Source organism: Molothrus ater, chromosome 1 (genome assembly GCF_012460135.2).
Source record: "Molothrus ater isolate BHLD 08-10-18 breed brown headed cowbird chromosome 1, BPBGC_Mater_1.1, whole genome shotgun sequence".
NCBI classification, from domain to species: Eukaryota; Metazoa; Chordata; class Aves; order Passeriformes; family Icteridae; genus Molothrus; species Molothrus ater.
Genome location: NC_050478.2, coordinates 18,124,338 through 18,150,837, shown reverse-complemented (window position 1 = coordinate 18,150,837; position 26,500 = coordinate 18,124,338). Strand labels below are relative to the sequence as shown.

The 26,500-nt window shown below is 40.5% G+C and overlaps 1 protein-coding gene across 6 annotated transcripts in view; it reads left to right on the top strand.

The window, feature by feature from the left end:
- Window positions 1–26,500, top strand: part of KIAA1217 (KIAA1217 ortholog) — a 230,281-nt gene that overhangs the window by 34,641 nt on the left and 169,140 nt on the right. For 4 of the 6 annotated variants that reach the window (XM_036404068.2, XM_036404095.2, XM_036404087.2 and 1 more), the window contains exon 2: window positions 23,894–24,180. In XM_036404068.2, the coding sequence (XP_036259961.1) occupies window positions 23,894–24,180 (287 nt within the window). Of the gene's footprint in view, window positions 1–18,697; window positions 18,797–23,893; window positions 24,181–26,500 lie in introns of those variants that run through there. The other 2 variants (XM_036404113.2, XM_036404077.2) reach the window with 1 other exon arrangement.

The following is a 26,500-nucleotide window of genomic DNA, read 5'->3' as shown; positions in this document are numbered from 1 at the left end:
CTGATGCAGTGAGCTCTGCTCAAGCACAGTGGGACCCTCCAAAGTCCTCTTGCCCTCTGCTCTTTCCCCACAGGGCAGACTCAGGGAGGCAGCCTGGGTGCAGTAAAACCAAGCGCAGGACCCGTCAGTGCCTCCCTGCTGCTCCTCAGCTGTCAGTAGGGAATTTGTCCTTACCCCAGTGGCTGTGATTCCACTGCTGTTTATGGGCTCCTTGTAGGAGCCGTTGTACAAAAGCCAAGGAGGCTCTGCACCCCAAAAGTCTCACACTGCTGAAAATTCACTTTTTTTCTCCTTTTGCCACCCATAGGAACTGAGGTTTGGTAAGCAAATTCTTTAATTTTTATGCAGCAAAACTCAAAGAAAATAATTATTTTTTTTAATGAGAATAAGCTGGAGATTGTAGAAACATCTTCTGCCAGGTAATTTATCAAGTGTTCTCTGGAACCCCTTTCAAGCCAAGAATGTTGCTGCAGGTGTGAGTTTGCTCATGAAACTGCTTGTATAGCCAGGTGAGCCACCCTCACACACTGTCCCCACCATGTACGTGCTAGCCTTTCAGAAGAGACACATTCCAGCTCTAACTGTCTCATCCTATCCCACGATCTCTTTTGGCACTTGGCCAGGTGGGACTTTTATCTTCTGCAGACAGTATAAACTGCTTTGAATTCTTAAAGATCTCTGTCAGATATGTGTGCCAGTATGTGAAACTCTTAATGTTCATTTCAGTCATGCATCTGTTTCAGAAGATTATTGCTACATTTAAGTGAAAGTCAAGTATTTAACTGAGAGAATTTCTGCAATGCATTTTAAAGTATCATTTATTCTATTATGAGTAATTGCCTAAAACTCACAGCAGAATTCATTGGACCATTATATCACACACTGTGCAGGAAATTCTTGTGTGTCTTGATAGAGTTTATAATTTAATTGATGATGAGCAATTTAGAGAGGGAGAGATATGCTGTGAAACATAGAGTTGTAGCATTATGTGACTGTGAATACAGGTGTATATATGGGATAGTTCAAAGTTTAATAATTAATAATTTAAGAATATCTGTCTTCCAGTCTATATAAATTTATACTCTTTTGAATAGTATCAAATAACTAAAGGTTATGGCACTCTCTTATTTCATTTTTCTTAAATCACTTTATTTTCCTGTATATTTGTGCCTTGCATTTCTTGCAAGTAAAAGCCCAGATTTAAACTTTTAAACCAAATGTTAGAAAAATTTCAGGGATTCACATGCTCAACTTTCATTTTTATTCTGCTGTTGAAAATCCAGAAAAAATTGTTCATTTGCTGAAAAACATGTTGGGTGCTTTTACTGTGTTTGAGATATTCAGAAATTTTAGAACTCTCTCTTCCTTTAAATAGAGCTGAATGCATTGTCATGTCCAGTGCTGAGAAGTGGCATTGTAAGGCAATTCTTATTGTACTAGTAAACAAGCTTCCATATGCAAGTACTTTGAAAGTGTTTTTAAAATTGTGCTACATCTGTGTCAGATGGTAAAAGCATGAAAAAACAGCCAAAAAACAAGCCCTCCCATTGGCCTCAAACTGCAGAATATGTATACATATCCAAAACTGCCTATCTTTAATTTAAATAGCAAACATGAAACATAAATGCCTTCCTAAGCTTTCTCCATGGGCTTTACTGTGTTTTAGACTTTCTCTGCCAAACTCCCTTGTTCTTGTTCTCAGTTTTCTTGTCTGGACAGAGACAGTCATTCCCTTCCATCCATGCTCTAAGCAGGGCTGCTTTGATGTTACCTTATCTGCAGGGTGGCATAGGAAAGCACTGGAGCCTCTGGCTGCAGAACCTGGGGCACCCAGGGCCCCACACCTGGGCACCTTGGTCAGTGGCCCTGGCCAGGTGTGGCACAGCTGGGGCTCTGGAGGAGCCCTGGCACTGCAGAGAGACCCTGGGCAGCCAAAGCCTCCTGACTGTGGGGCAAAAAGCACTGAGAGCTGTGTAAGCAGCTCAGCTGGAGGAGCTGCTGCTGTGGCTGTGAGCAGGGCTGTGCCAAAGGCCTTTGGAGAGCAGGCTGCTCCCATTTCCAGTGGGAGCTGAGCAGCACAAACCACAGCCTGGCACCCAGACTGAATGGTGGCAGGTTTGTGCAAGGTATGTGACATTGGGACTGGCACTGAATTTGTGTCAAGGTGGCAGAAGGTGTTCTGGCCCAGCAGCCGAGTATTGGTAAATTAAGCCAGTGACAATCAGAGAGAGACTAGGTCAGCAGAGGCATACTGATTTAGAACTTAAATTTAAGTGAATAACATCCATTAAAAAATAAACCTAATAAGCAAATTTTAAAATTTTTTACCTAATAATATTTGGAAGTTATATAGTCTGTGTAAGAAACTTTTGACATCATTTTAGGAGACAGCAAGGCTTCTTATGTATTTAAAATAGAGGTTAAAACACATTAATGAAGTTATGTATATGTGGGAACCACCTTGTGCAAATATTGTGAAGTTACACTAAATTTTGCCTTGACAGTTTTGCTTTGTCCTAAAAAACTTAATGTAGTGGATTTGAAGTCAAAGTCAACAGAATTTTTATGTCATAATTTTGCACTAAGTTGTGATTTTTACAGATTGGTGAGATTCAGCATTGTAAGTGGAAATTTATTCATCACTGAAAACTATGTAAAAATGAGATTTTGTTTGGATTAAAATTTATTATCTTCTTATTTTTGTACTTATTGACTTATTCAAAGTATAGGAATAAAAATTATTAGGTTATAAAACAGTAGTTAAATCTTGACAATAGTTTTGTAGGAAACTGACCGTGTAAATGCAAAATCAAAATAGTGTGTTTTCCTAAAGCAGTACCATATGTTAGCTGATTAACAAATTGTAGGGTTATTAGAAGATCTTGGCTGCTGGTAAGAAGGAGCATCTGTTTTCTACGTCTTTTATCTAATATGTGTAAAGACTTTGCCAAGTCAAGTTTAAGTGTTGGGGTTTTTTTGTGTGTGTGCGTTTTGTTGTTGTTGTTGTTTTGGTTTGGTTTGGGTTGGGTTTTTTTGTTTGGTTTGGTGGAGTTTTTTTTGGTTTTTTGGTTTTTTTGTGGGGGTATATCAGCTATATATCCCTTGGGTATTTTTCTTTCCATAGGCAATATTAATACCTTGTTGGGATTTAAATCTAACACCGTTCCTGTGAAGAACATTCAGTAACATTAAGTAGTGCTCATTATCCCATGTGCAGGTATTTTTTAAGATCAGTTCAAAATTCTGCCAGCACCACAACTTGTATTTAGTCTAAAACTTTATATTTTGTTTTGTTTTTATCTTCAACCAGACATCAACTTCAATAACTAATAAGCAGTTATAAAAGTTTCATTTTCCTTCAGAATGTAGGAGTTTACTCTGATGGCATTGCAGTGTGTGCAAAGTGCTAAATGTGCGTGCCAGCATCATCGTGTAGCTGCAAAAACAAGTGTCATGGGTTTTACAGAGTCACCTCTGCTTATGACCTATTCTGAGGTCGTACACAGAGTTTTAAGTGGTTCATCAATCTTATGACACTGGCTTGGAGCAGAATCTCCTGTGGCCTAGCCAGTTTTGAGGCTGTAGGGAGAGCCAACAGCCTGAGGCTCCACCCTGAAAATGAGATATTAGAAAAAGACTGAAGATTTCAAGTTCTTTCAGGATTCTCAAGGAGGACTTCTGCTCTTCTGTGTTCAAAATCATTTTGTGGTTTCCAAAGCAGCATCTAAGAATAGCTTTAACTTTTCCTATCCAGGCCCAATTAAGTTTCTGGACTTTCATATGGGGATCTTGCCATCCACAGGGAGCCTGTAGGACATGCTTCTGCATGTTCTTTTGGGACTCATTGTGTTTCACTGAGGATGAGAGACAAATGAAAGTTTTAAAAATAACTTAAAAAAAAAAAAAGCGGTTTGCATGTGGTTAGTGTCTCTTTTGTCAAAGTCTGATTTCTCTGCTCATATGATTTCCCCATACTTTCATTAGAAGGCTGTAATTTGAAGCTCTGAAGGAAGTTTTGAAACAGACAATGGGTGGAGATCAACCTATTTTGTCTAAGCTCTGGGACTTTCCATGGTATGAAACTGTTTAGTTTTGCAAAAATTGCCTGTATTTGATTGGCAGGACATTGAGCACAGTCAGGTCATGGCCCAGAGTGAAAGGCTAGGACAAGTCTTGAGATGAAGTATCAAGAAGGGAAGTGAATTCCCCCTCCTGCTGCTGGGCTGTGTGTTTTAGGGGACAGCAGCCCAATGCCTGCAGGAGGCGGGTGCTCCCTCTCCCTGGCAGTGGTGCTGTGCTGGTGCTGAACAGCCTTCAGCTGCTATAACCCCCAGGCCAGCTCTCAGCCTCTCTCCAAGCCAGCTATCCACTCTATCCAGCTACCAACAACTTCAAAAACAGCCTTCTCACTATGCCTTGGTCTATAAATAGCTTTTCTTCCTGTGTTTCTCGGGAAGAAAAGTATGTTGTCAGCGAAATATGCCAGAGATGAGGAGCAAGAGGTGAGAGAAGCAGCAGCTGAGCAGGCAGTTGCAGGGTGCACAGGGGTGTCAGTGTGAGAGAGGTGTTACCCCTCTGTGCTCTGCCATGTGCTGCACAGCCCTGGCATCCCCAGGCAGCTCCGCAGAGCTCGGCTGGGTGCTGCAGGGTGTCTGCAGGACTGGGCTCAGAGGGTGAAGGAAGTGCTGCTTGCAGCCTTCTGGCACAGCCACAGCCACCACTCATGAAGTGTTACTGACACAAGTTTTAAGAGCAGGCTTCAGGCTTGGGTTTTCAAAGTCTGGACAGGGATCATGCAACAACTCCATCTGGTATGAGATTGCAAACAGAAATGTAGTGTAAGGGAAAGACAGACCATCCTCAGCCTTGTAAAACAGCATTTCATGGCAGTGAGAGTCTCCTCAGAATATGATCTGGGTTGGATTGTTTTGTTTCAAGAGAGAAGTGTTTAAGAAACTGATTGTCTAGTCTGCTGGCAGCAAAACAGTGTGACAAAAAGTGTTGGGCAAAAATAGAAATAGCAAAGTCTTCATGCAGAGAATCTGGAACATGAGCCTAAAATTTAGAATTAAATATGTGCTTGGCTCTTGAGGAAAACAGTCTACATGGGAATCACTCACTGTCTAAAACATTGTGGAAATGTTGGAAAGAGTATTAGGAGATATTTCCATGCATAGAAAGTACATGTTTTTCCAAATAAAAAATTAATTTTATTTTATTCTCAGAAGTATTTAAGGAAGTGTCATGCCATCCAAAAAGTCATATGTGCAGATGTTTTCAAGTGTTCACCACTACCTCCACTGGAGAGCTGCCCACTGAACAATAAATGCTCTGCTGTGCTGCATGCAAGAGTCAGCTCCTGTAATATTGGCCCCTGTATGTGCTGGGCATTTAGTCTAATGTGAGTGCTGCTGTACAGTCATGGAGAGTGTCTCAGGAGACTAATTCACCCCATCTTCACATAGGGGTCTAAATTCAGTGCAATGAATTACCTTCAGTAGTTCCTCTTTCTCCTCTGTGGTTACTAAGTGGATACTAGGTGGATATTTCCTTGGATTTTTGATGGCTGAGATTAAGTGAGGTGTGGCAGTTGGCTTCCCTTCAAAAGAAGGAAGGAATGGGATTCTTTGGTGGTATCTAAGGAGAAGTCCTGTCAGCTAGAAAAGAGCACTCTTATTTTCTGTTATTTGCAGTGCCAATAGTGCAGATGGGAGTGAAACCTCTCCAGAACAACCAGTGCATCTGCCAGCCTGCAGCCACCTTTGCAGGGCCATGTGCAGAGCCCTGGTCTCCAGCAGAGGACAGATTTGGCTGCTCTACACAAACCACAGTATCCAAAGGTTGCTCATGCAAGGTGTTACAAACTGTGTGCCACACCTGTGAAGATTTTGTGATTTTTCTTTTTTTTATTACTTCAGATTTTCTGGGTCAGGAGTTACTGAGACACATCACTGTATGTCATATGTACATCACTTGGGAAACAGTATTTAATCATGCAAATAAAATGTTTACAAAGAGTCTGCTGCAACAATCCCTGGAGCTCCCTGTTACAGCAGTAGCTCCAAGTGCTCCCCACCACTCTGATGTGTTTCTGCAGTTTACACACAAGTACATAATCCAGGTATGAAACTGCCATTGCTTTCCTGTGTGTTCAATAATTCTGTAAGAACTGCTTTCTAAAGTACTTGAAAATCTAATGAGATTTTGGATAGGTCTCTTTCAAGTCAGCCAGTTATAACATTCCTTGAAAAATTGCTAGTAAAAGGCTTCTTACTGTGCATCACTGCTTAATAAAAGGTGTATTATTCTTTGCCCTTGAAAAATGTCTCCTGACTAAAAAAAAATAGAAAAAAAAATCTCCTATTTCCTTGGACTGAGAAAGCATAGAGGTGGTTACACATCTCAAATAGGAAATAGTCAAAGCAAATCTCCAAGGAACTATAGGAACAAAAAGCATATGATACCTTCATAGCAAGGTTGCGTGCAGCAGTGTGAGCAGATATTCAGATTTCATGCTTCCAAACAAGCCAGTTACCAATGACCTACAAGATCCTAGTGCTGCCTTCTGGAGTGTTGTGTGCTGATCTGCACAGCCTTCCCTGTGGTCCCATATCCCAGAGAAATGGGGCAGGGCACGGGAGGCTTGGTGCCACCCTGTGCTTCAGGGCTCTCCTGCAGAGAGGCTTCTCAGTAGCAGGGAATTGATGCAGGAGAAAAGATGATCTCACCCCCCCAGTGCTGTACAGATTCCTTCTTCAAAAGGTTTAACAGTGTTCTTACACTTGATGGTGTGCAGAGCCTTGGATGCTGATGCCATGTAAGATTTACCCTGCATTGTCTGCCACCTCTGTGGAATAGCTGAGGCACTGCAAATTCATTCTGTAGCTTCCACTGCCCTAACTTTCCTGTGTAGACAGTTTTCTACAACAGATGAGACATGACTTCATGTTTTGTATGCCATTTGTTTTCTCCCATATCCTCTCTTCAGGAGATTTCCATGTGAATCTCACACAGAGCAGAGTGTTCCAATTAGGTCTAGGGTTGCTGGTTTTCTGTTGTAATGTGCTTCTATTTCTTTATGTTTAGCACATATTATGAAATGTTGCTGTCAACATTAGGGCTTCTTGCACCTTGTCAAGTGTAAGAGCAGTTGTACCAGGCCCAACAACCTGTCTTGACTGTTGATTATTACCTAAAGAAGGATGTGGGATCAAGGAAAGTATGTAGTCATACTCCTGGAATATCCTCCCAGCTCCCAGAAATATGCAATTAAAAGATTACTTGAGGAAAACCAAGGATTATGTCCTTTTTCTTAGTGCTCAATGGATTTTTTTTTCCCATTAACTTGGTTTTTATTTTTTAAACTATTCTTAACTTGGTAACTGCAATGTCCTGTAGCAGGAAGTTTCCCAGCTTACCAGCACTTCCATAATGCTCTGTGAAATTAATATTCACATCTATGTAGTTTTGAATCATTAGCTTACTTCTTTTATTTGATGACCCTACAGTCTGTATTGAGAGAGACAATGACCAGTCTTTTTCCATTAAAATCTGTCATTCATGTTTATAGACCTCAAGCAGATGTTTGAGTCATCTGTTTTTATAATGGAGAGTCCTACATAATTTAGTTGTTCCTTGTACAGAAACTTTTCTGTAACTTTGATCATCCATGCTGCCCTTTTTCTTAACGTTTCCATTGTATCTTTTTTGACCTGGAGTAAATTAAAATTGCATGCAATATTCAAGATGTTGGTGGACTGTGGATTTGTACAGTACCATAATGGTATTATCTGCCTTATTTGATATTCGTTTCCTAGCATCTTCTAACAACTATTTGGTATTTTAATCACTAATGAGCACTGAGCTGAAATTTTTAAAAAAATGTTATAACCTCAAACTCTCTTGAGCAATAATAGTTTGTTCAATGTCAATGGGCGTTGCTTTACATTTGCCTACATGGGATTTCATCTGTCAATTTACTACCCATTCAGTAAATCTTGTGAAGTCTCTTCCTTGTAACCAGCCCTTGAAGATCAAAATGTACACAGTAAGCTCTGCCATCTCACTCAAACCCTCTTTTTCAGCTCACTAATATAGAGAGCTGCCTAGACCAGTCCACTCTGTGTGATTGATAATCTACATCTCCAGGGAAATTTGGCTTTTGTACCTACAAAAAGGGTTTGGGGTTGTTCCTATCTTTATTCAGATTTTTATCAGCAGGAAGATCTCCTCTCTTTGTTTCTTCACCGAGGGATGTTGCTACATGCCCTCTGGAAATCCAAGGGAGCCGTATCTGCTGGCTATCACAAGTCTGTTCTCTCATTGGGTTGGGAAATGGCAGCAGTTCTTGCTTCTGCTTTCCTTGACCCATATGATCTTGTTTTTCAGGTTCTCTCTGCAATATTAAATTGCTAATTTCACAGTGCTGCATTTGGGGGTTGCTACTTGCCTAACACGTCCACATGGAACCTGTCAAGAGCCCTATTGGAGAGTGACATATGCTGCTTTCTGAAGTTGGGGAAGTGTTAATGGTTCTTATTTTAGCTCCATCAGCAAAAGAAAATTACAAGCGATAGTGCCTCTGTGGCTAAATTTGTGGTTTATTGAAACTGTAGCAGAGCCCACAAGATGAGGAGAGAAAATAATGTCTGATTTTAAATTTCAGCTGTTGGCTGCAGCTGCAGCTTTCAGAAAGCTTTTCAGCCTGGTTCCTGTCCCATTTTCTCCTAGCTTCCTTTCACTGCAAAGGGAGGCTGAATTGCAACATTGAACACTCCATGACTTCGGTTTTTCAGTATGCAAACAACTTCAACTTTAACTGGCATGGCTTTCAGCATAGGTATTATCAGAAGTGCACTGTTTAAGAAGGGGATGAGGAAACAAAAAGTGTAAATAATTTTTTGAAGTCTGAATGTGTAGCAATCCAAGAGATGCTTTTAAATAAATAGGATAATTGTTTGAATTACCTGCAAGGTGCTGAGTTTTTATGTTAATGTTTAACTGGGATGTCTCTCCCTCAATGAAATAACAGCATCAGAATCACAGTTACTTACATATTGAACAAAGCTGCTATGTTCTTGCAACTGGTGACAACGACTGCACTATGGAGGGGAATTAGTCTTTAACCTGCCAAAAAATCTCTGTGGCACGGCAGTCCCATGCTGATGAAGACAGCCGAGGAACTGGAAACATGTTACCTTTCCACAAGCAAAGCTTTTTTAGTTTCTTGGAAACACTCCCGAGATTTACATGGCACTATGAAGAAAAGGTATTTAGTGATGATTTGCAAAACATTGCCACAGTCTTAATGTCTGTGGCTAAAATCAAATACAGTGTAAGACCATGTTGAAAAAGGACCTCATGCTGCCCAAGAGGCCTGGGGTAGCCCCGTCCTGGAAAGGAATATTTCTCAGACTCTTAAGTCAGAAGACCACCCAGTCTTTTCCTTGCCGGGTGGGGAAAACAAACAAATTACCTTCTTTGATGGTTGGAAAAAGAAAGTGATTGATAATTACTGCCTGCAGCATTTTACCCCTAACTGTGGTATTCAGCCTGTGTTTTCTGGCTGAGTTTAGGCACTTTAGAAGACAGTGCAGAAGAGCAGACTAAAAGCATTACATGAATACTACTCATGGGCTGCAAACTCATCCTTCACTTACTTCTTCACCCTCTTGCAAGGGCACTCCTGCGTTACTCTGTTGTGAGAGAGGACTCACAGGAGCTTGTAAGACTGAAATGGAGGCATGTAAGTAATATTGTATCTTGTCTCAAAGAGATCTTGGTGCTTCTTTCCTTCTAGCACTTTGCTCAGAATATCTTCCAGCTGGTGAAGGGATTTAAATATCATTCCAGCTGCAGTCTTGAACTATTATCTTTTAATGGCAGTTATAGAGCAAAAAAGCAAAAGAAGGGTGAGAAAAAAAAGGGAATTTATTACTGGACTTTATTATATTAATTATGAAAGATTAAAGACTAGTATGGAAATCATAAATAAGATTGAACAAATTATAGAGTTACATTTTGCAAATGAGTCTTGGAAATCAAAGTATTGTAGTATTTACATATGCTATAAAAGCTGCATATTGTCTATGTTGCCAATTAATATTTAACAGCCTTTTCTTCTGGTCTGAGGAAAAGCTGTCATTGTCACCACTTACTGACTCTTCCCTACCCTGCACTGTGCTGCAGGTAAAGGCATATGCTATGTTAGGACACATATTTGTATATCTCAGTGCAGACTTCAGTTTGTAAAGGGACATACCTAATAAAATGTCACTTTGTGTTGTCAGTGGAATGCTCACCTGTGAGTCATCCTGTGGTTTGAAAAGTTTTTGTGAGAAATACAGAACGGTTGGAATTAAATTGTCTTGGGTTATGTATTTATTCATGAGAGAGACAGAGACTCTATCACTGAAAAAGCTTAAACCTAGTGTGACACCTTCCTATGCTGACGTTGCTTATTCTTGTCCTCACCCCAGGCAGTTCTGTATGCTTCTTGTGGCCTGATGAGACAGAGCTTTGTTACTTTTCCTCCCTTTTTATCTTCTTGCACAGGAGCAGCAGACTTCCCCTTGTAGGAGGAATAAGATATGACGTGAGTCACGACACTGCATCTCACTTGGTGTTTGGACATTTTACCCTTGCAGAACCTGAAACATTTTTTCCCTTTTTGGGAGGAGGTTGCTGCAGCCACAGGCTCCTGTCCTGGCTGGGCAGAGTGCCCCAGCCTCAGATCCCCTTTCCCTGGGGGCTCTGTGTTATCGTGCAGCATCCAGCTGCACCAGTGTTTTCAGAGGTAAATTTAGGTCATGTACCCTTTTCCTACTGTTCATATATTAAGTTCAGAAGAATGGGCTCTGACAATCCCACTAGCTGTACTGCAAGGAGATGATGAGGATACTAGAAAGAAAAGTGAAAAGAGGCAAGGACTTGTTTTCCAAAAAGTAAACTGAGACAAAAAGATAATGCAAGTTTTATAGAGCTCAGCTGATGTGAGTGATTGAGTGAGTGAGGAGGAGACTGTGAGATGGTTTTCCTACTGAGCACACGTCATACAGCACTGGTGGGTCTGGCTGATAAAGAGGAATAAAACTGATCCTTGGAAACTGCAGCTAAGGCAACTTTGCCATGAAGAAATAGGGTGCAAGTTCTTAGCACTGAGGGTAATTAAACATGAGTTGGTTAACTGTAACATAGTGTGTGAAATGAGAACAGGTATATTTGCAAAGCCATTGAGCCATGTGAGGAGTAAGAAAGCCAGTTTTTAGTGGGTGTTTGCTGCAGGGTGGAGGATTGTGGCAGTCCTGCTGCTGCTGGACGTGGTATGCCCGAGTCAGCAGCTCCATCAGCCATGTCCTGCCTGCTGAAACACCCTCAAATAACAGCAGTGGCAGCTCTGTATTAAAGGCAGTGATTATAATCAACTGCCGTGCTTGCCCCTTTCAGCAGATAACGTGCAGTGCTCAGGAGGATTTGTTCCCTTCCATGTACATCAGAACAGGTATGTTTTGAGGTGTTTTTCCTTTCAGGTTTTTCTGTCATGCATAAAAGATGGACTGTGCTGGAGACAGTGACTGGATGTGTGCGTCACATCTTTGGTTAGGATGGTTTGGAGGTTTCTTAAGGTGGATGTCTCGTGGGGAATTAAAGGCAGAGGAGACAACCTTGCTCAGGGTTAAGCTCCCTCAGACAAGAGTTTGATGTCCTTCACTTTCTTATGCTGATCATCTGGGTGGGTCTCATTGCATGTGTGGTGGGGTTTTAAACAAATGCTAGTGCAGATGCAGCATTGGTGTCCTGAGATCAGTAATGTCTTCTTCATCTCATTTAAGCTTTTGGCTTTTGTGTGAGGATCCATCAAATTTAATGGCTTGTGATAGATAGGAAATCAGACAAGATAATCAAATGGTCCCTGTTGCCCTAAAGCTATGAAACCCTAAATACTGAAGAGTGAATTAGTAAGTGTGCATTCCAGCAGAACAGACTGGGTAGGCCTGAAAAAGAACAGCAGTGCCACTGCTGTCAACTCCAATTGCTTTCTTACTAATCAGCTGTCTTAATAATAGCATGAGCATGGTCTGGGGAGGTCAGAGAGGCACTTTGAAGGAGGGAGATGTACATACTGTTGGAGAGGTCATTGATACATTTACAAGTTGAAAGGTCTACATTAGACATCTGCTCTTACATCTGCCTTCAGAGGCTGGTGCCCTCCAAAGAGTAGAAATAAAAGCTTTACATATCACAACTTGTGACCATCCCTACTGGGTTAGAAACCAGATCTGCATAGAAACAAAGCTGTAAGAATTTATTCTACTTGTCTTCATCTCTTTTCAGATATTCAGATTTTCATTTGTTGTATGATATTGCCATTGTTGTGGGGGCAGGGAGAAAAAATTATTTTAAATGTCCAAATCATTAAGTCACAATGGTCCTGACCTCTTACTTGATTTTAGTCTGATTCTTAGGAAAAAATCTAGTTCTTCCCAGTGACATTGTTGAGAAAAGTCAAATATATGATTGGGTACAGTCCAGAGACAAATAAAATGAATAGTATTCCCAAAAGTGTTACTTTTTGAGAAAGACCATCATCATGAAGTATGTGAATCCTGTGGGTTGGCAACACTGGTGCCATTGTGTTCTATTTCTAATCATTATTTACCACTTTTTATTGATTTTTTTTTTTTTGTGGTAGATTATTTATCAGAAATACTGATTGATAAGTAGGTGGTTATGGTAGTCACAGCATAACTGGAACTATTACTTTATTTCTGAATCCAGTCTATTACTTTATTTCTGAACCCAGTCTCCATTGAAGTATACTTCATATTTCCTGTCTATTCAAGAAGTCACCTGACAATCTTATAAACTGAATGAATATTTGGTAAAAGCTGAAATAAAGGATCTCTCATATTATTTCAAAGTACAAATGTACTTTATGTAGAGCAGCTCCTGGTACTTTTGATCACTAAAGCATGTTGCCTTATAAATTTACAACCAGATCCTGCAGATGTCCATGAAACCAGTGATAATCAGTGTTTCAAGCAGTAAGTCTATTCTTCTGGCACTGCTAAAAAGTTGGATCAATTTGAATCCAAACTCAACCAGAGCTCTCTTTGAGTCAATTAATCCAAAGTGAACTTATCAAAATCAAAATGCTTTACACTGGGGAGAAATAGAATTTGATTTTAGAGCAGATGGACTTTGCTTTACAACCTTCCCCCTTCCCTTTTGTCCACCTCCTTCAGAAACAATCCCCTACACTGTTCCTTCCCACCCACATATTGCTTTTTATTCCATTAAACTGTAGTGATTAAATTTTCTGCAATGTAAGGCATATTTTGCTTTCACAGAGTAATTTGTTTGGTACCTTACAGAAACATGATAATATTTTCTGTTTCAGGGTTTGCAGGCTGATCTCTTTCTTTACCTTCCTGTGTGAAAATGTGGTGTGTGGAGGGAGGGCTGTCCAGGCTGGCGGGTGGCAGAGCAGCTGGGGCATGTCAGGGTCTCCAGCGCCGAGCTGGCTGTGCTGGTGGCAGGGTAGTCATATTAATATTAGTTTGGGGTGGTGGGATGACAGCAGGAGGGTACAAAAGCTGAAAAAAGGTGTTCCATTGCAAGAGGCAGAAACATGGATCCTGTAATTATGCTCATTTAGCTCTGCTCCATCTTCCCTTGGGCGACGGAAAGGGAAGTCATGCTAAAGTGTATCTACTGTTAGCTTTGTTGGGATTGTTCCAAATTAGAGAGGGAGACAAAGTTACTGATGAAAGAAGAGAATCACCTCTCTTTTTTTTTTTTATTTTCTCCTCACTAGAATGTTAGCACTTTATGGTGACCACAGCTCTTTTTCTCAGTTTGATTTAGGCCATGCAAAAGTGTTTACTGCTTTCAGGCCTTTTAATTTATTTAAAATACTGGAGGGAGAGGAAGGAAACAAAAAGTAAACTTGGAAAATAGAAAATATAACCTATTTAACATGATCTAAGTCCAGGTGTGAGAGTTGTGAACTTGAACAAAATGTTTTTTGGAGTGCACAAAAATTAATGTGTTACTTGGAGATGAGCACCTGACAGCTTGGCAATGCCAAGTGACAGGTGATTATAGCCACTTCCCAGAGCTGTATTTGAAATGGAATTGAAGGATGAATATATCTTCTGCCTGAATATTTAATGTTCCACTTCTTAGTCACTCTTTTGTATAATTGTTTTAGTGATTGGGCTGGGCTCTTGGCACCAGTGTTAAGCCTCAACATTTCTGAAGAGCTGAAACCTGCAGGTCTGACAAGAAACAATGAAATTCGGTTGTGGAGATGAGCAGAAAAACTCATACTCAATTTACTTTTTGCTTCAGCTGAGTGTTACCATTTCACTCCTTGGGCTAATTTTTCCTCACAAGTATGAGACTTCTTAACTGAACTGGAATGTACAGTGTATAAATACTGAAACTCTCCACAGATTTTTTAACAGGGAAGGTAATTTCACACTAAGTAATCCCAGAAGTTGTTTTAGATTGTCATTGTACTTTTTAAAATCAAGTTCAGATGTTTTCTTTTAATTTAAGCAGTGAATATTTTAACCACTGTGCTTGCATTAAAAATAGGACCCACTTCATTGTGATCTCTTAGTAAGTGGATGAGACCAAATGATCATAAAGTCCCCCTTCATATCTTAATAATCTAGAATTCTTTAGGTAGTACAATACCTAATCAATAAACAATTAATTTAAAAATTAAGCCTCTTTGCCTCCAGATGTATTTATATGGATTCATATTGATAGACCTCAGAATTTTTTTCATTTTGCCTGTACAAGCTAGTGGCTGTTATTGTATCTTTTTTGATAATATGCTATCTGGACACAGTCCTCTTCTTTCAGAATTAAGTCTATTTTAATTTTAAGCATTGAGAGACCACCACCCAGCCTGGCAGTGAAGATGCTGAGGATGAATGAGAATGGAGATGTGTTCAAACAAGCTGCAGCCCTGAAGCTGCTCTCTGCTGTCCAAGGAGGAAATCAGAACTTCATTACAGTCAGTGCTCTTTCTCTGGATGAAGTTCCTTTCTCCCTTTCAAATCTGACTGGCTGGAAGTGAATAGCCACCCATGATTCCCCAGAGTACAGAGGAGAGGTTTGCTGACATGCTGGAGCACCCTTGTGATGCTCCCCTCCTGCAGGGCAGTCCCAAGCCATCCCTGGCCATATAAAGGCTTGGAAAGGTGCTGCAGTGTGACCCACTTGAGTGCTCATAATTCCCCTCTGCCTCACCACTCCAGGTCTAATATTTTTTTCTGGACAACAGGTCAAAAAGTGTCAGGCTGGTTCCTGTGGAGAGCATTCGTGACGTTTTTCACAGTGGCAACAGGATTTCACATGGACCTTGAGACAAGTCTTTAATTATGGAATACTTCTTATGATTTAACTATTAATAATTACCTTCCCAGATTTTTAGTTCTGAATAATTGCTAGAGCCATGGAGTCATTGTTTTATATTATAAACTTGACTAATTGAGTGCAGCCAGTATTTGTTAATTGTTCCTCTTATGCACATGCTAAATCCAGAAGTGTTCAAGTCGCTCTGGGACATTAATTTTAAACACAATTAAAACATCATAACCTGTTGGCAATTATTCTCTGTGCATTGTTTTGATATTGATGGACCCAGATCTGAGCACAGTAATTAAGAGGAACCACTGTTATTGTTGATCCCACAGATAAACAAATGCTGATTGTCTGCTGTGAACTGGTTAATCAAGTTTATTTAACTTGTTTTTAGTGATTCATCCCAGTGACTGTACTGGGGTGCTCTTTATTTGAGCCTAATAATATAATGGTTCTGGCTGTCTCCAGCTGCTAAAGGAGTTTCACTAATTCTCTAAACAGACTCCAGTAACGTTGTAAGGAATGGCATTGTTAGATACACAAATTAAATCCAGCTTGAGACCAAGGAATTTTCCCCTAAAATGAGACATGCTTTGAGACCTTGTTGTCCCAACTGCTCCCTGTCCTGAGCAGCAGCAGAGGTGATTATGTTTCCTGAGTGATGATTATGGTTTATGAGCAGGCTCTTTGGTTTGGTTTGATTCTGATGATACCAAAGTGTGACATCTTAGTCTCTTCCTTTGCCAATGCTGTTTAATGCTGTTTGAGAATCTATTTTCTGCAGCTGCAGAAGTTCTCCGAGGCTGACACCCAGTTTTCAAGTCACAGGTACACAACCAAAAAAACCAATCTCTCTTAGACCATCTCTACCTTTTGGGTGTCTGGTTTGCTCAGGCTCCTTAACAGCACTAGCAATACCAGTTACTGTCAGTCTCAGCAGTGGGAGCAGCTTGCTGTGGCCATGAGAGCAGCAGCTCCAGACCAGTTTGGCATTGTCCCAAGGAGCACCTGGCTGCTCACTGCGACTGGAAAAGTCAAGAGATCACCTCTGTCTTGTGCTCTTGGCTATGGAAACTAAAGGTGCTGGCTAAAAGTAGAGTTAAATTTTAATGATTATTATTGTTGTTGTTGCTGTTGTCGCTGTTGTTGTTGTCATCATTATTTTAGTCTTAGACTAATTTTCTAGGTATTCTTCCCCACAATAGATGGAGGGAAAGCCTTTTAAGGAGCTAGAGTGCACTGATTCTGTTTTTATTAAGGTTCTTGGTACAAACACTACTGACCTCCACAGTTAACCCTGGTTTTGTACAAGGCTGAAAAACTTCCTTCCTTTAAGGCATTTAATGCTAGTATGTTTTGTACTTTCTTTTGTGTTATTTTAGGATAAGGGCTTTTTAAATGCCCTCAGTTTCTGAACTCTCAGTTTCTGGGCCCTGTGTACAGGGCATGGCTTTCATGATGCTGCTCCAGGCAACTGCACTGGCTTTCTTTTTCCATCAGAGGTTTCTGAGTTACTTTACATTTCTTGAAGTTGGTGGTGTTCAGTGTCCACTATTCCTGCAAGAAACCTCTCATGCTTCCAGCTGGCTGTGAATGTAAATTGCAAGAGGCTTATTGCAATTGTCCAGACTTTGGAAAACCTTGGTGTTAAAGGTACATTCCTTCATATCACAAAAGAAACATCAGATAAGTGGGATGGCTGGCCATCAGTTCTTCTCCTAAAATAGTCCACAATCAGAATGAGCAGGAGGAACCCAGGGCCAGTAAAAACACTATTCTAAATAAAATCACACTGTTTTCTTTATAATGGCAGGGCAACTATAGGAGTATTCTGCTGGGAGCACTGTACTGCAGACCTTAAATAGCAGTCCTAATGTTTAAATTGTATTTTCATCTTTTCTATGTTTTCCATGTCAGATTTCTGGGACTTTTGCCAGGTTCTAAGACCATATAGAATTAGTTGTTAAAAAGGAAAATAAATATTTCTGAAGTGCTAGAGAATATGTATGTCTGATCTAATGAACAATAGTTTTGTTCATTTATCAATTGTTCATTGTAATTTACTCAAAGGTTTTTTTTTTGTTTTGTTTTGACTGGAAGTGAGAGCATAGGAGCATGAGGAGAGTGATCCTCCTAGAGCTTCTGTACTGAATTTATATATACACAAAACATTTCTGTGTTCAATAATCAAAGTAGACAGGATGACATTTCTGCCAGATCGAGATGTAGACGGAAATGTAGGGGAATTTTCCTAGCCTGTCTGGACTGGGTATTTGAGAGGTCATTGCAAACAATTTGGCTGATGTTATATTGAAGTCAGAGTTGAAGAAAACTTGGAAGACCATATTATACTAGGTCTGTTTAAAAAGACATGCAAGATACTGCTACCTGGTGTTGGAGTATGAATTTAAGTGAGAAATTGCCTATTTCTATTAGTATCTCAGTTTTTGTTCTTAATCTAATTCAGAAGTTGTCTGTGAATAAACTTTCTGGTCTTGATGCTGTAACTCAACACTAAGTTTGTTCCACCATCTCTGACTCAGTGTTATGATTTGGACAGACTAAATCAGTCTGATATTCTCTGCTAAATCAGCACATGTGGCATCTGCTGGAATCTGAGGGATTTGATCTCATCCTTCTGAGACACACTATTTTTTTGCCTTGCAGCCTGGTAGATCTATTGATTTTCATGCAGGCTGCTGGCCTCTGATCTGCCAAAAGAGAATTAGTTACATGTTTCTATATGTTTTGCTACCGAGGCTTCGAAATCCCTCTTAACCCAAGTCCCTGCTTACATATTGCTACCATTCATTTTTATTGGCTTCGCTAAAGTTGAATTCCTGTATCTTGATTTTTCCCCAATTCATTCTCTGAGCGGCTTGAAAGAATCCAACTGAAAACAAAACCTCAAAGAGTTTATATAATGAATTACTTTTAAACTAGACGCTAAAAAAGACAGAGAGCATTTATCAGGAATGTTTGTGGGCTTGGTGGTTATGAGCTTAAAAAAAAAAAAATACCGTGTGGAAAGGCTTTTGTCCCATGACAGAGATTTAAAAGGCTGCGGGTTCGGATTCCAGCGGAGGCTCAGGCCTGTAATCGCGTTGGAAATGCTGCCTCTCGCAGGGCGGCGCGGCCGCGGCGGGGCGCGGGCCGGCTAGGGGCGGCGGCGGGGCCGTCACCTGCTGGGGCCGGCCCGGGCGCCCCCGCTGCCGCCCGGGGCTGGGGCTGGGGCTGAGGCTCCGCGCCGCCGGCCCTGCGCTTCCCTCCTCCTCCCGGGCCGGCGCTGACCGTGCGGGCGCTGCGGCTCCAAGTTGGAGAGGGGAGCTTGTGCGGTAGGCAGGGACAATGGAGGAAAATGAAAGCCAGAAACTTGAGCTGTGCCTGGCTTGCCCAGCAGACAGCAGGCAGACGAGGGGTAAGTAAGCGGCGGTATAAGTAAGGCAGAGATGGAGTTACGTTTAAGCATGTCCCTCGTTGCTGCTTTATATAACTGGAGGCAGAATGCATGAAAAAGAAATCTTTTTTTTCTTGTACTAATAGCTCTGCTGGGCACATTTCCCTAACACTGAAACTTTGTGAGTTTAACTTTCTCTTTGGAGAGATTTCTGTGTGCCCTGCGGAGCCGGGAGCACGCTGCATGGCTGTCAGGGATGCGGGATCCTGCCGGTGCGGAGGCTCAGCTGGGGAAAGCGTGTGCCCTTCCCTTTAAATGCTCTGCCAGCCTCAGCTATGGCAGAGAAATAGCACTTCCTTCCTACAAGTGGGTTTGAGCTCATCTTTACCTCGGGGTGTCTGTTAAAAGAGGGAGATCCGCGGCAGATTGTGACAGGGTTAGTTTACTTTGAGTGAAACCACTGGGGTTTGTTTTGGAGCGAAGCCAGGACTGTCTAAGCGGGGTTTCCACGGCGCTGTGCCTTCACACATTCACTGCTGTGCTATCTATTTCCTAAAAAGTGAACGAAAACTATTTCCTGGAGAATTCTACATGGGCCATTCCATGTGGGACATAACATTCAGGTAGCCTGACAAACACCTAATCTAATCTGTATCTATTATAGTGTTTGTGGGACACCTGTGAACATTCCCATTTCCTGCATGTTGTATTCCTCAAAGACACTTCAGGAAAAGTTGTGTTACTGTGCTTCTGTAAAACAAATAGTTCATGTGGTTTAAAAAAAATCATACAAGTTTATGAGCATGGAAAATACACCAACAAATGGTGTATTAGCAATTTAGGAGGAAAATAAATGCTCTTCCTTTTTTTCTTTTTTTTTTTTTTAATTGGGTATTCATTAATTGATTGATGCTCTTTTGAATTATTTTTAAAGTAAAATTACCGAGCATTGCAAGTAACCTTTGTCTGTGTATGTTTATGTTTAGTGGGACGGAAATCTTCACTTCAAGAATGTGTCTGACTAGGGGAAAAAAACTGCCTTCAGTAACACATTTCTTCTGTAGGGGTTGTATGAAACTGCCTCAGATACATGTGGAGCTAGGAAAACAGAGGGCTGGCCAGACTGATTCTATGGTTCCCAAAAATGTTGAGTGCTGAAAGCTCATAACCAAATGCAGTAGTTTTGGCCCCTATCCAAAATTTGCCTTGGAAAGAGAGCTAATTGTAAAGACAGTGAAGTAAATTAGAACAATTCCGAATAATATCACATTTACTGCTAACATAAATGTAAAAGAGGTTGGTTTGACTCATGCTGTTAAATCCATATTCTTTTTTAAAATGTTAGTATTGAATGGGGTTTGCTTCAAGGCTCAGTTTCACAGTATCAGTATGAGTCAGGTCTACACTTGTTCCTTTCTGAAATTATTTTGAAAATGTTCTTTTCTCATGTCACCTGGCTTGCAAAACAGGACTATTAAAATCTTCATAGCATTTAAAGTAATGAAGCAAAGTGACTTTCCTGACCTTTGTAGACTTCATGGAGAGTGTGACTTAAAAGAATTACATACCAGGACATTATCAAAGGACTTTTTTATTTTTCTATTCTTTTTCTCCTAGCTCACAGCCATTAATCTGTCATGATAATCTTGCTGCTAATCCTAGACATACTCCCTCTACACTGCAGACCTGGGTCTTTACTGGAGTAATGGGTGATATTGGTGATGTTAAGAAATCTTGAAACTTGTTTTCAGATCAGAGAAGCAAATCAAGTGTAAGAGTTACTTACTCATGCCTTTGGATAACCAAATTCCTCCCTGTCAATCAGCAAGTCTTGCCTTTAGTTGCCCTCTAGACTTGCTGCTTTATTGAACAGAAAGACCTTTAACTTTTAGCTTCTGAAAATGAGGGAGGGAGAGAGGGAGACAAGCTTATCTTACACCTCTGTGTTTTCTACTGCATTCTCTTTGCTCCTTTCCCTCGGAGGGTACTTGCATAATTTATCCTTTTCCTACTCTTAGCACTCATCTGGGAACCATCACATGATGTTTCACACATTTCACAGTTATCTGTGGAGATTGATTTGCTAGGCCTATTATCTTCACTTGGAAGATATGGAAGGTTTACCCACTATGTTATTGAGCACTCCAAAATCCAGAAAATCTCTCTGTTTTTCCTCCCTATAGCACTGTGGCAAACACAGCATCTGTACAACTTATGTGTCTCGAGATCCACAGGGGAGTTTCAACAGCCCAGTGCTCAGCCCTAGGCAAATGACAATGAAGTCACTTATCCCTGTTCAGAAAGTGGTCCAAAACTTTTTTTTTTTTTCAGCAGTTAGTAGAGAAAAGACCCATACTGAAACACAATAGATTTTGGTTTGCAAAGAAAGTAATTTGCTGTAATGATGCAGATCAGGATCTTGCTGGATGCCCAAGTCAGCTTTCTGGCAAGATGAGGAATTAGTTTGCATAGTTTACATTCCTTTCTTTTCACTGGTATTTATACAGTGTTTTCCAAATATATGAAGGAAAAATAAGAGAATTTGTTGATCTTTCTAATACTGTATAAGAAAAGTATGTTATTTTTGATTCCTTTTCAAGGTTTCACCTAATAACAAACAGTGGTAAAACACTTTACTTGATATGTCTCTTTATGTGCCAAATAATTATCTCTTTCTTAAACTACTGAAATGACAGAAGTGCAGAGTAGGGAAAGACTTTGCATGAGAGAGATTTAGGACCCAAAATACACACTTATGAGTTCTGGGTTGTGCTTGTCAGCACAGGTTTACCTGCCTTCTTGAGGAAGTGCCTGCCATCACTTCAGTCATTGAAACTGCTGCTGTGACTGTACTTTGAGGGCTTATACCAAATTGCTGCACTCAGTCACCTGAGCTCATGCTAACTCCCTCCAGCTCCAAGAAAATCCCTTATTTTATGTCTGTGCTTTTTTTCCAGCAGCCTGAGGGATATAAACTCTAGGCTCTTGGCACAACAAATTAAAGATGGTAAATTCCATCCAGCCCCAACCCACCTAGTTTCCCTCCCATGTAAAATCCATCAGAATGACTGTGCAGCTTTCAGAAGCTGTTTTCACTGAGTGTATCTGGAGTAGCCACACTAGCTTCTTGCAAGCAAAACTTTCCTGTTTGCCATTTTTCTCAGGCAAGTTCAGTGTACCTGGTGGCTCATGAGTTTTCAACAAGCAGAGAGGATGGATGTTTCTTAATTGAGTTGTGCTTGAAAAGGTTGAGTGCTTGTACATGAAAGTGAGGCTGCTGCTCTGGAGGTTTAACCAGGATTGTGCTGCTAAGAAGGTCTTAGAAGGTGATGTGAAGACCACAGATGACATTTTGAATCTGTGTAAGAGTAAGACTTCCCTGTGAACTCACAAAGTTGTGTCCAGATCTGTGCTCATCAAACCATGGTGTCACCTGCAGTCTGGGCCCCTGTGCCTGCATCTGCTTTCAGGATAGGTTTCCATGAATGCAAACAAGAGGCCATCATGGAAAATTTTGGAGCCCTTGAACAGTATAGGGAGTTTACTGAAATGTGCAAAGTCTTTGAGGACCATCCAGGGCCAAGTTCTGTTATGGAGCCCAAGGAAATGGATTCCCTATGTGAGTTGGTGTGACATCCAGCAGTGGCTCCACCATTGGAGGATTTGCTTTATTACTGGGGCTTGAGGTTCCATGGCACATGGCAGGCTATTGACAATGCACACCAGAAAGCTGAGAAATCCTGAGCATTAAGTCCTGAGGCAAGTGGTGTGCCTGCCACACACAGTGTCAGAATGAGCGACTGAACCATAAAAAAAAGTGAGAAGATGCCTGTTTCCAAGCAGTGGTGCTGTATAATGGCAGCTGCACGTGGGCAAAAGGAGCTCTGAGACAACAAGTGTTAGACAGAGAGAAATAAAGATTTATTCAAAACAGGTAGAAGAAGGAGGTCCCTGCTCCTGGGGAGGTGCTGGCAAGGGTTAACACTCAGGGGCGTCTGAGTTTGAGTCTGTCTGGTAAAGATGAGGAAGGCCACATCAGACTTGTAGAGGCCTTTTCAGTACTTCAGGTTTTTGTTAGTTTTTGGGTTTTTTTTTACTTTGCTGACAAAGGAGTGAGGGATTTTTTCAAAGGTATTAGGTAACAAGGCTCCAGTCTACAATTTTTGAGCACCAGAGGGTTCATGTTACAGAGTTACCTGAAGATAAGCCAGCACTTTCATATCCACAGTGTCTGCCTATCTCTTTACAAACGTTTTCGTGGTCTTAAAGTAGATTTTAAAGTAGTAAAATTTATCTGAGGTGGTTTGGGTTTTTTTTTTTGGTTTTTTGTTTGGGTGTTTTTTTGTTTTTGTGTTTTGGTGGTTTTTGTTTTTTTTTTTGGTTTTTTTTTTTTTTTCCTTTTTCAGATCCCACAGAACTTGCTTTTATTCTGTTTCTTAAGAAATGGTTTATGGAGAAATGATGTAGAATTTTCCAGCCTGCTGTCCTGAGACATATAAAATCTGAGGGAGATCCGTGAAATATAAAACCAGACCACAGTCAAAAATCAGGAAAAAGAGACTCCCAAACCCTCTTACTATTTCCTAGGTGTTTCAGAACATGCTGAAAACACACTGAAAAAAAAAGATTAAGGAATACAAATCTGCTCTGTCTAAGGAATTTTATCAGTTTGTATCCTTTAAGTATACTAGTTATGGGGCCATTAAGTGTACTGGACTCTATTGAAGAAATCTGTTTCTTCTTGTAGAAAGCATCCTGTAGATCTTAAAGGTCAGGGAATAAGGGCCTTGTCAGATCTTCTTTTCATGTCACGTAGGTAAAGTTGATATAAAAGGAACATCCACTTTAATGATACTCACTTTTCTGTGAGGCAATACTGCAATTGTGTGATAAAAGTAGATAAGTATGTGCATAGCTTATATAAGGGATTATTTCTGGGCCACTTACTATGATATGTATATGCCTAATGATGCAGAACATGCCATTGCACACTGCCAGACTTTTAAAAGTACCTAGCTTTCATATCATCTTTTTTCCCATTTTGCTACTAATGTGAATGTTGGTATTAAGTTTTTATAATACAAGCTATGTTTGGTTATGGTTTTTGTTTCTTTGCAGACCAGGCAAAACCCAGTTTGCATGTGACATCACTGGACGATGCAGAATGTCTCCGATCTAAAGAGCTGCTTTCCACCCCGAGCAGTCACACCTCTTCCAGCTCAAAGCCCGCCCGCAACATCCCTCGGAGACACACTGTAGGTGGCCCTCGCAGTTCCAAAGAAATACTGGGAATGCAAACCTCAGAAATGGACAGGAAGAGAGAGGCTTTTCTTGAGCATCTGAAACAGAAATATCCCCACCATGCCACAGCAATAATGGGACACCAGGAGAGACTAAGAGATCAGGTAAGGAAGTCAAATTTCTATCAGGCGTGTTTAGTGGTCCTTATAACTTCTGCAAAACTCAGTGTTGCCTCATTGCAAAAGGTGAGAATGTAACAAAGCATGAAACAAATTTTTGAATGTGGCCTGTGATTCAGATGTTGCCTTGAAATTCAAAGAAACAAAATAAATCTGTTCAGTATTACCTTGGAATTGTTTGTTGAAATTGACATTTCTGAAGAGCTTTTCCTTTTTTTTAGAGCATACACAGAGAAAGGAGTGAAGGTGAGACTCTTGATCTTAGTATATGAGTCTCAATCTACTTTTCACAGCTGAAGGGAAAATATGGAACAGCTGCTGACTTCTGTTACACTTTGAGTACTGGCACCACTGCCTGGGAGAAAAGAAAATACCTGCAGAGTGTGTCTGTATGCTTTAGCTGGCTGTGTTACCCTTTCATCTGGTTTCTTTTCTATTTTTGAGTTTTGTAATGCAAACAGAACAGACTTACCCATAACTGTCTGCCTCCTCCAGGGAGCTTTGACACCCACATTCGTCTGTCAGCAGCATACCTGAGGGTGGTGTGCCCCTGCCTGCAGCTGCTTCCCAGCAGCCAGCAGTCCACGCAGGGCCAGAGGGGAGGGGACACGCTGATGTATCTCTCAGAGCAGGTGGAGGCTGCAGGCACGCCGACCTTCTGAATTCAGGGACTGCCATGCAAGGATCTCTGCCTAACTCGGGGCTCTGGTTTTGGGTGCAATAACGGAGTTTAATCTGTTCGGGCAATCTATCATCTATTCCATAATTAATTTTTTTTTTTCAGTCAAGCATCAGAATTTGGAGTTTGGTCTAAAAAAAATCTTGTGCTCATTATTCTCGGTTTAACACATGATTGACAGCAAGCCTTTTTGTAGGAGCTCATTTCCCTTAGTGGTTTATAGGTGTTTCAGCACTAACAGCAAATTAAGTGTAAATAAGGAATAAAACTGAGTTGGAAAAATATTGTACTCTGTTATGGAAGCTCTTAGTGAACTCCATACTTCTCTGAAGTTTTGCATACTTGTGAGGCTTTGAAGATCAGACTGTTACAGGTTTAGAAAGATTGTAATTTGTTAACTCACCCCTAGAACTTCTCTTTTACAGGGTCTCTAGAGATCCCAGGTGCTATCACTGTTAGAAACCATCTGTATTCAGCTAAAATTGCTGCAAGACTTCAGCTCTAATGAGGATGATCTATTCCTCATTTTTAAACAGTTTTACTCCTTTCTTTTTAAAGTCTTGACTTTTTTTTTCTTCCCCACTTATCTCTTCCATGAACTTTAGTGACTGTGTGGAATGTGCTGGGTGGTGGATAAAGATAGCATACAAATTAAATAAAGGGGGTGGGAGGGGGGCGAAATCCAGAGATTAGATCTTTTGGAGTCATGTAAATATTTAGTTCCAGTGTTGCAGACACTGCAAACCTAGTTTGAAAAGCCTACAGCATTACACCCTACACATTTTGTAATTTGAGCCTTTTCTGAAGGCAGTAAATTACAGAAGGAATGCAGTAACTGCTCTTGATATTTGTTTAAAATGTGTCTTCCTTGCTAATTTATTGAGGGCAAAATTCATTCTTCTGCTTCTATTTTTTGGTGATTAGACATATGTATTATATGTGTTGTGTGTAATGAGTTTTTTAACAATTTTCATTTTTAAAACAAAATAACTTTAAAACTACTATTAGAGCATCAAAATGTATTTCTTGGAAGTGGGAAATACTGAAGACTCCAGCCATTCAGCCTTACTTAAAAAAGTATAAACTGATCTAAAACCACATGAAAACATGCAGAAATAAATAATACAAGTTGATTGTAAGAAAGTTGCTTAGATGGCATCTCATGTATCAACTGTCTGGCTCATCAGATGCAGTAAGACTGTGATGATCATAGCATTAATTCAGAGGGGGATTTTCTTACCAATTGTGTCTCTGTGTGCACACCCACATATCAGTATTTGGTGTTTGTGTGTGTTTATATGTAACTGTATATAGATACACATAGATATGTGTGTATAAATATATATATGTACACACAGCTGTATGTGTGCATGTATGTGTATGTATAATGTGTGATTCCTTAGCCACTCCATGAATAAGACTATAGTAATAATTTTGCCTTGAAGGGTGTATATGTATGTTTAGCATCCATGCTTCCTTTTTTCCACCCTTATATATATGAGTGTGTAGCAGCGGTATAGAAGACAAACTACATGCACATGTAGTAGGTATGCATATGCAACATATACATGGATCACAAACAAAATTTGTAAGGTGTTTGGGAAGACATGATTTAAAATGTCATAT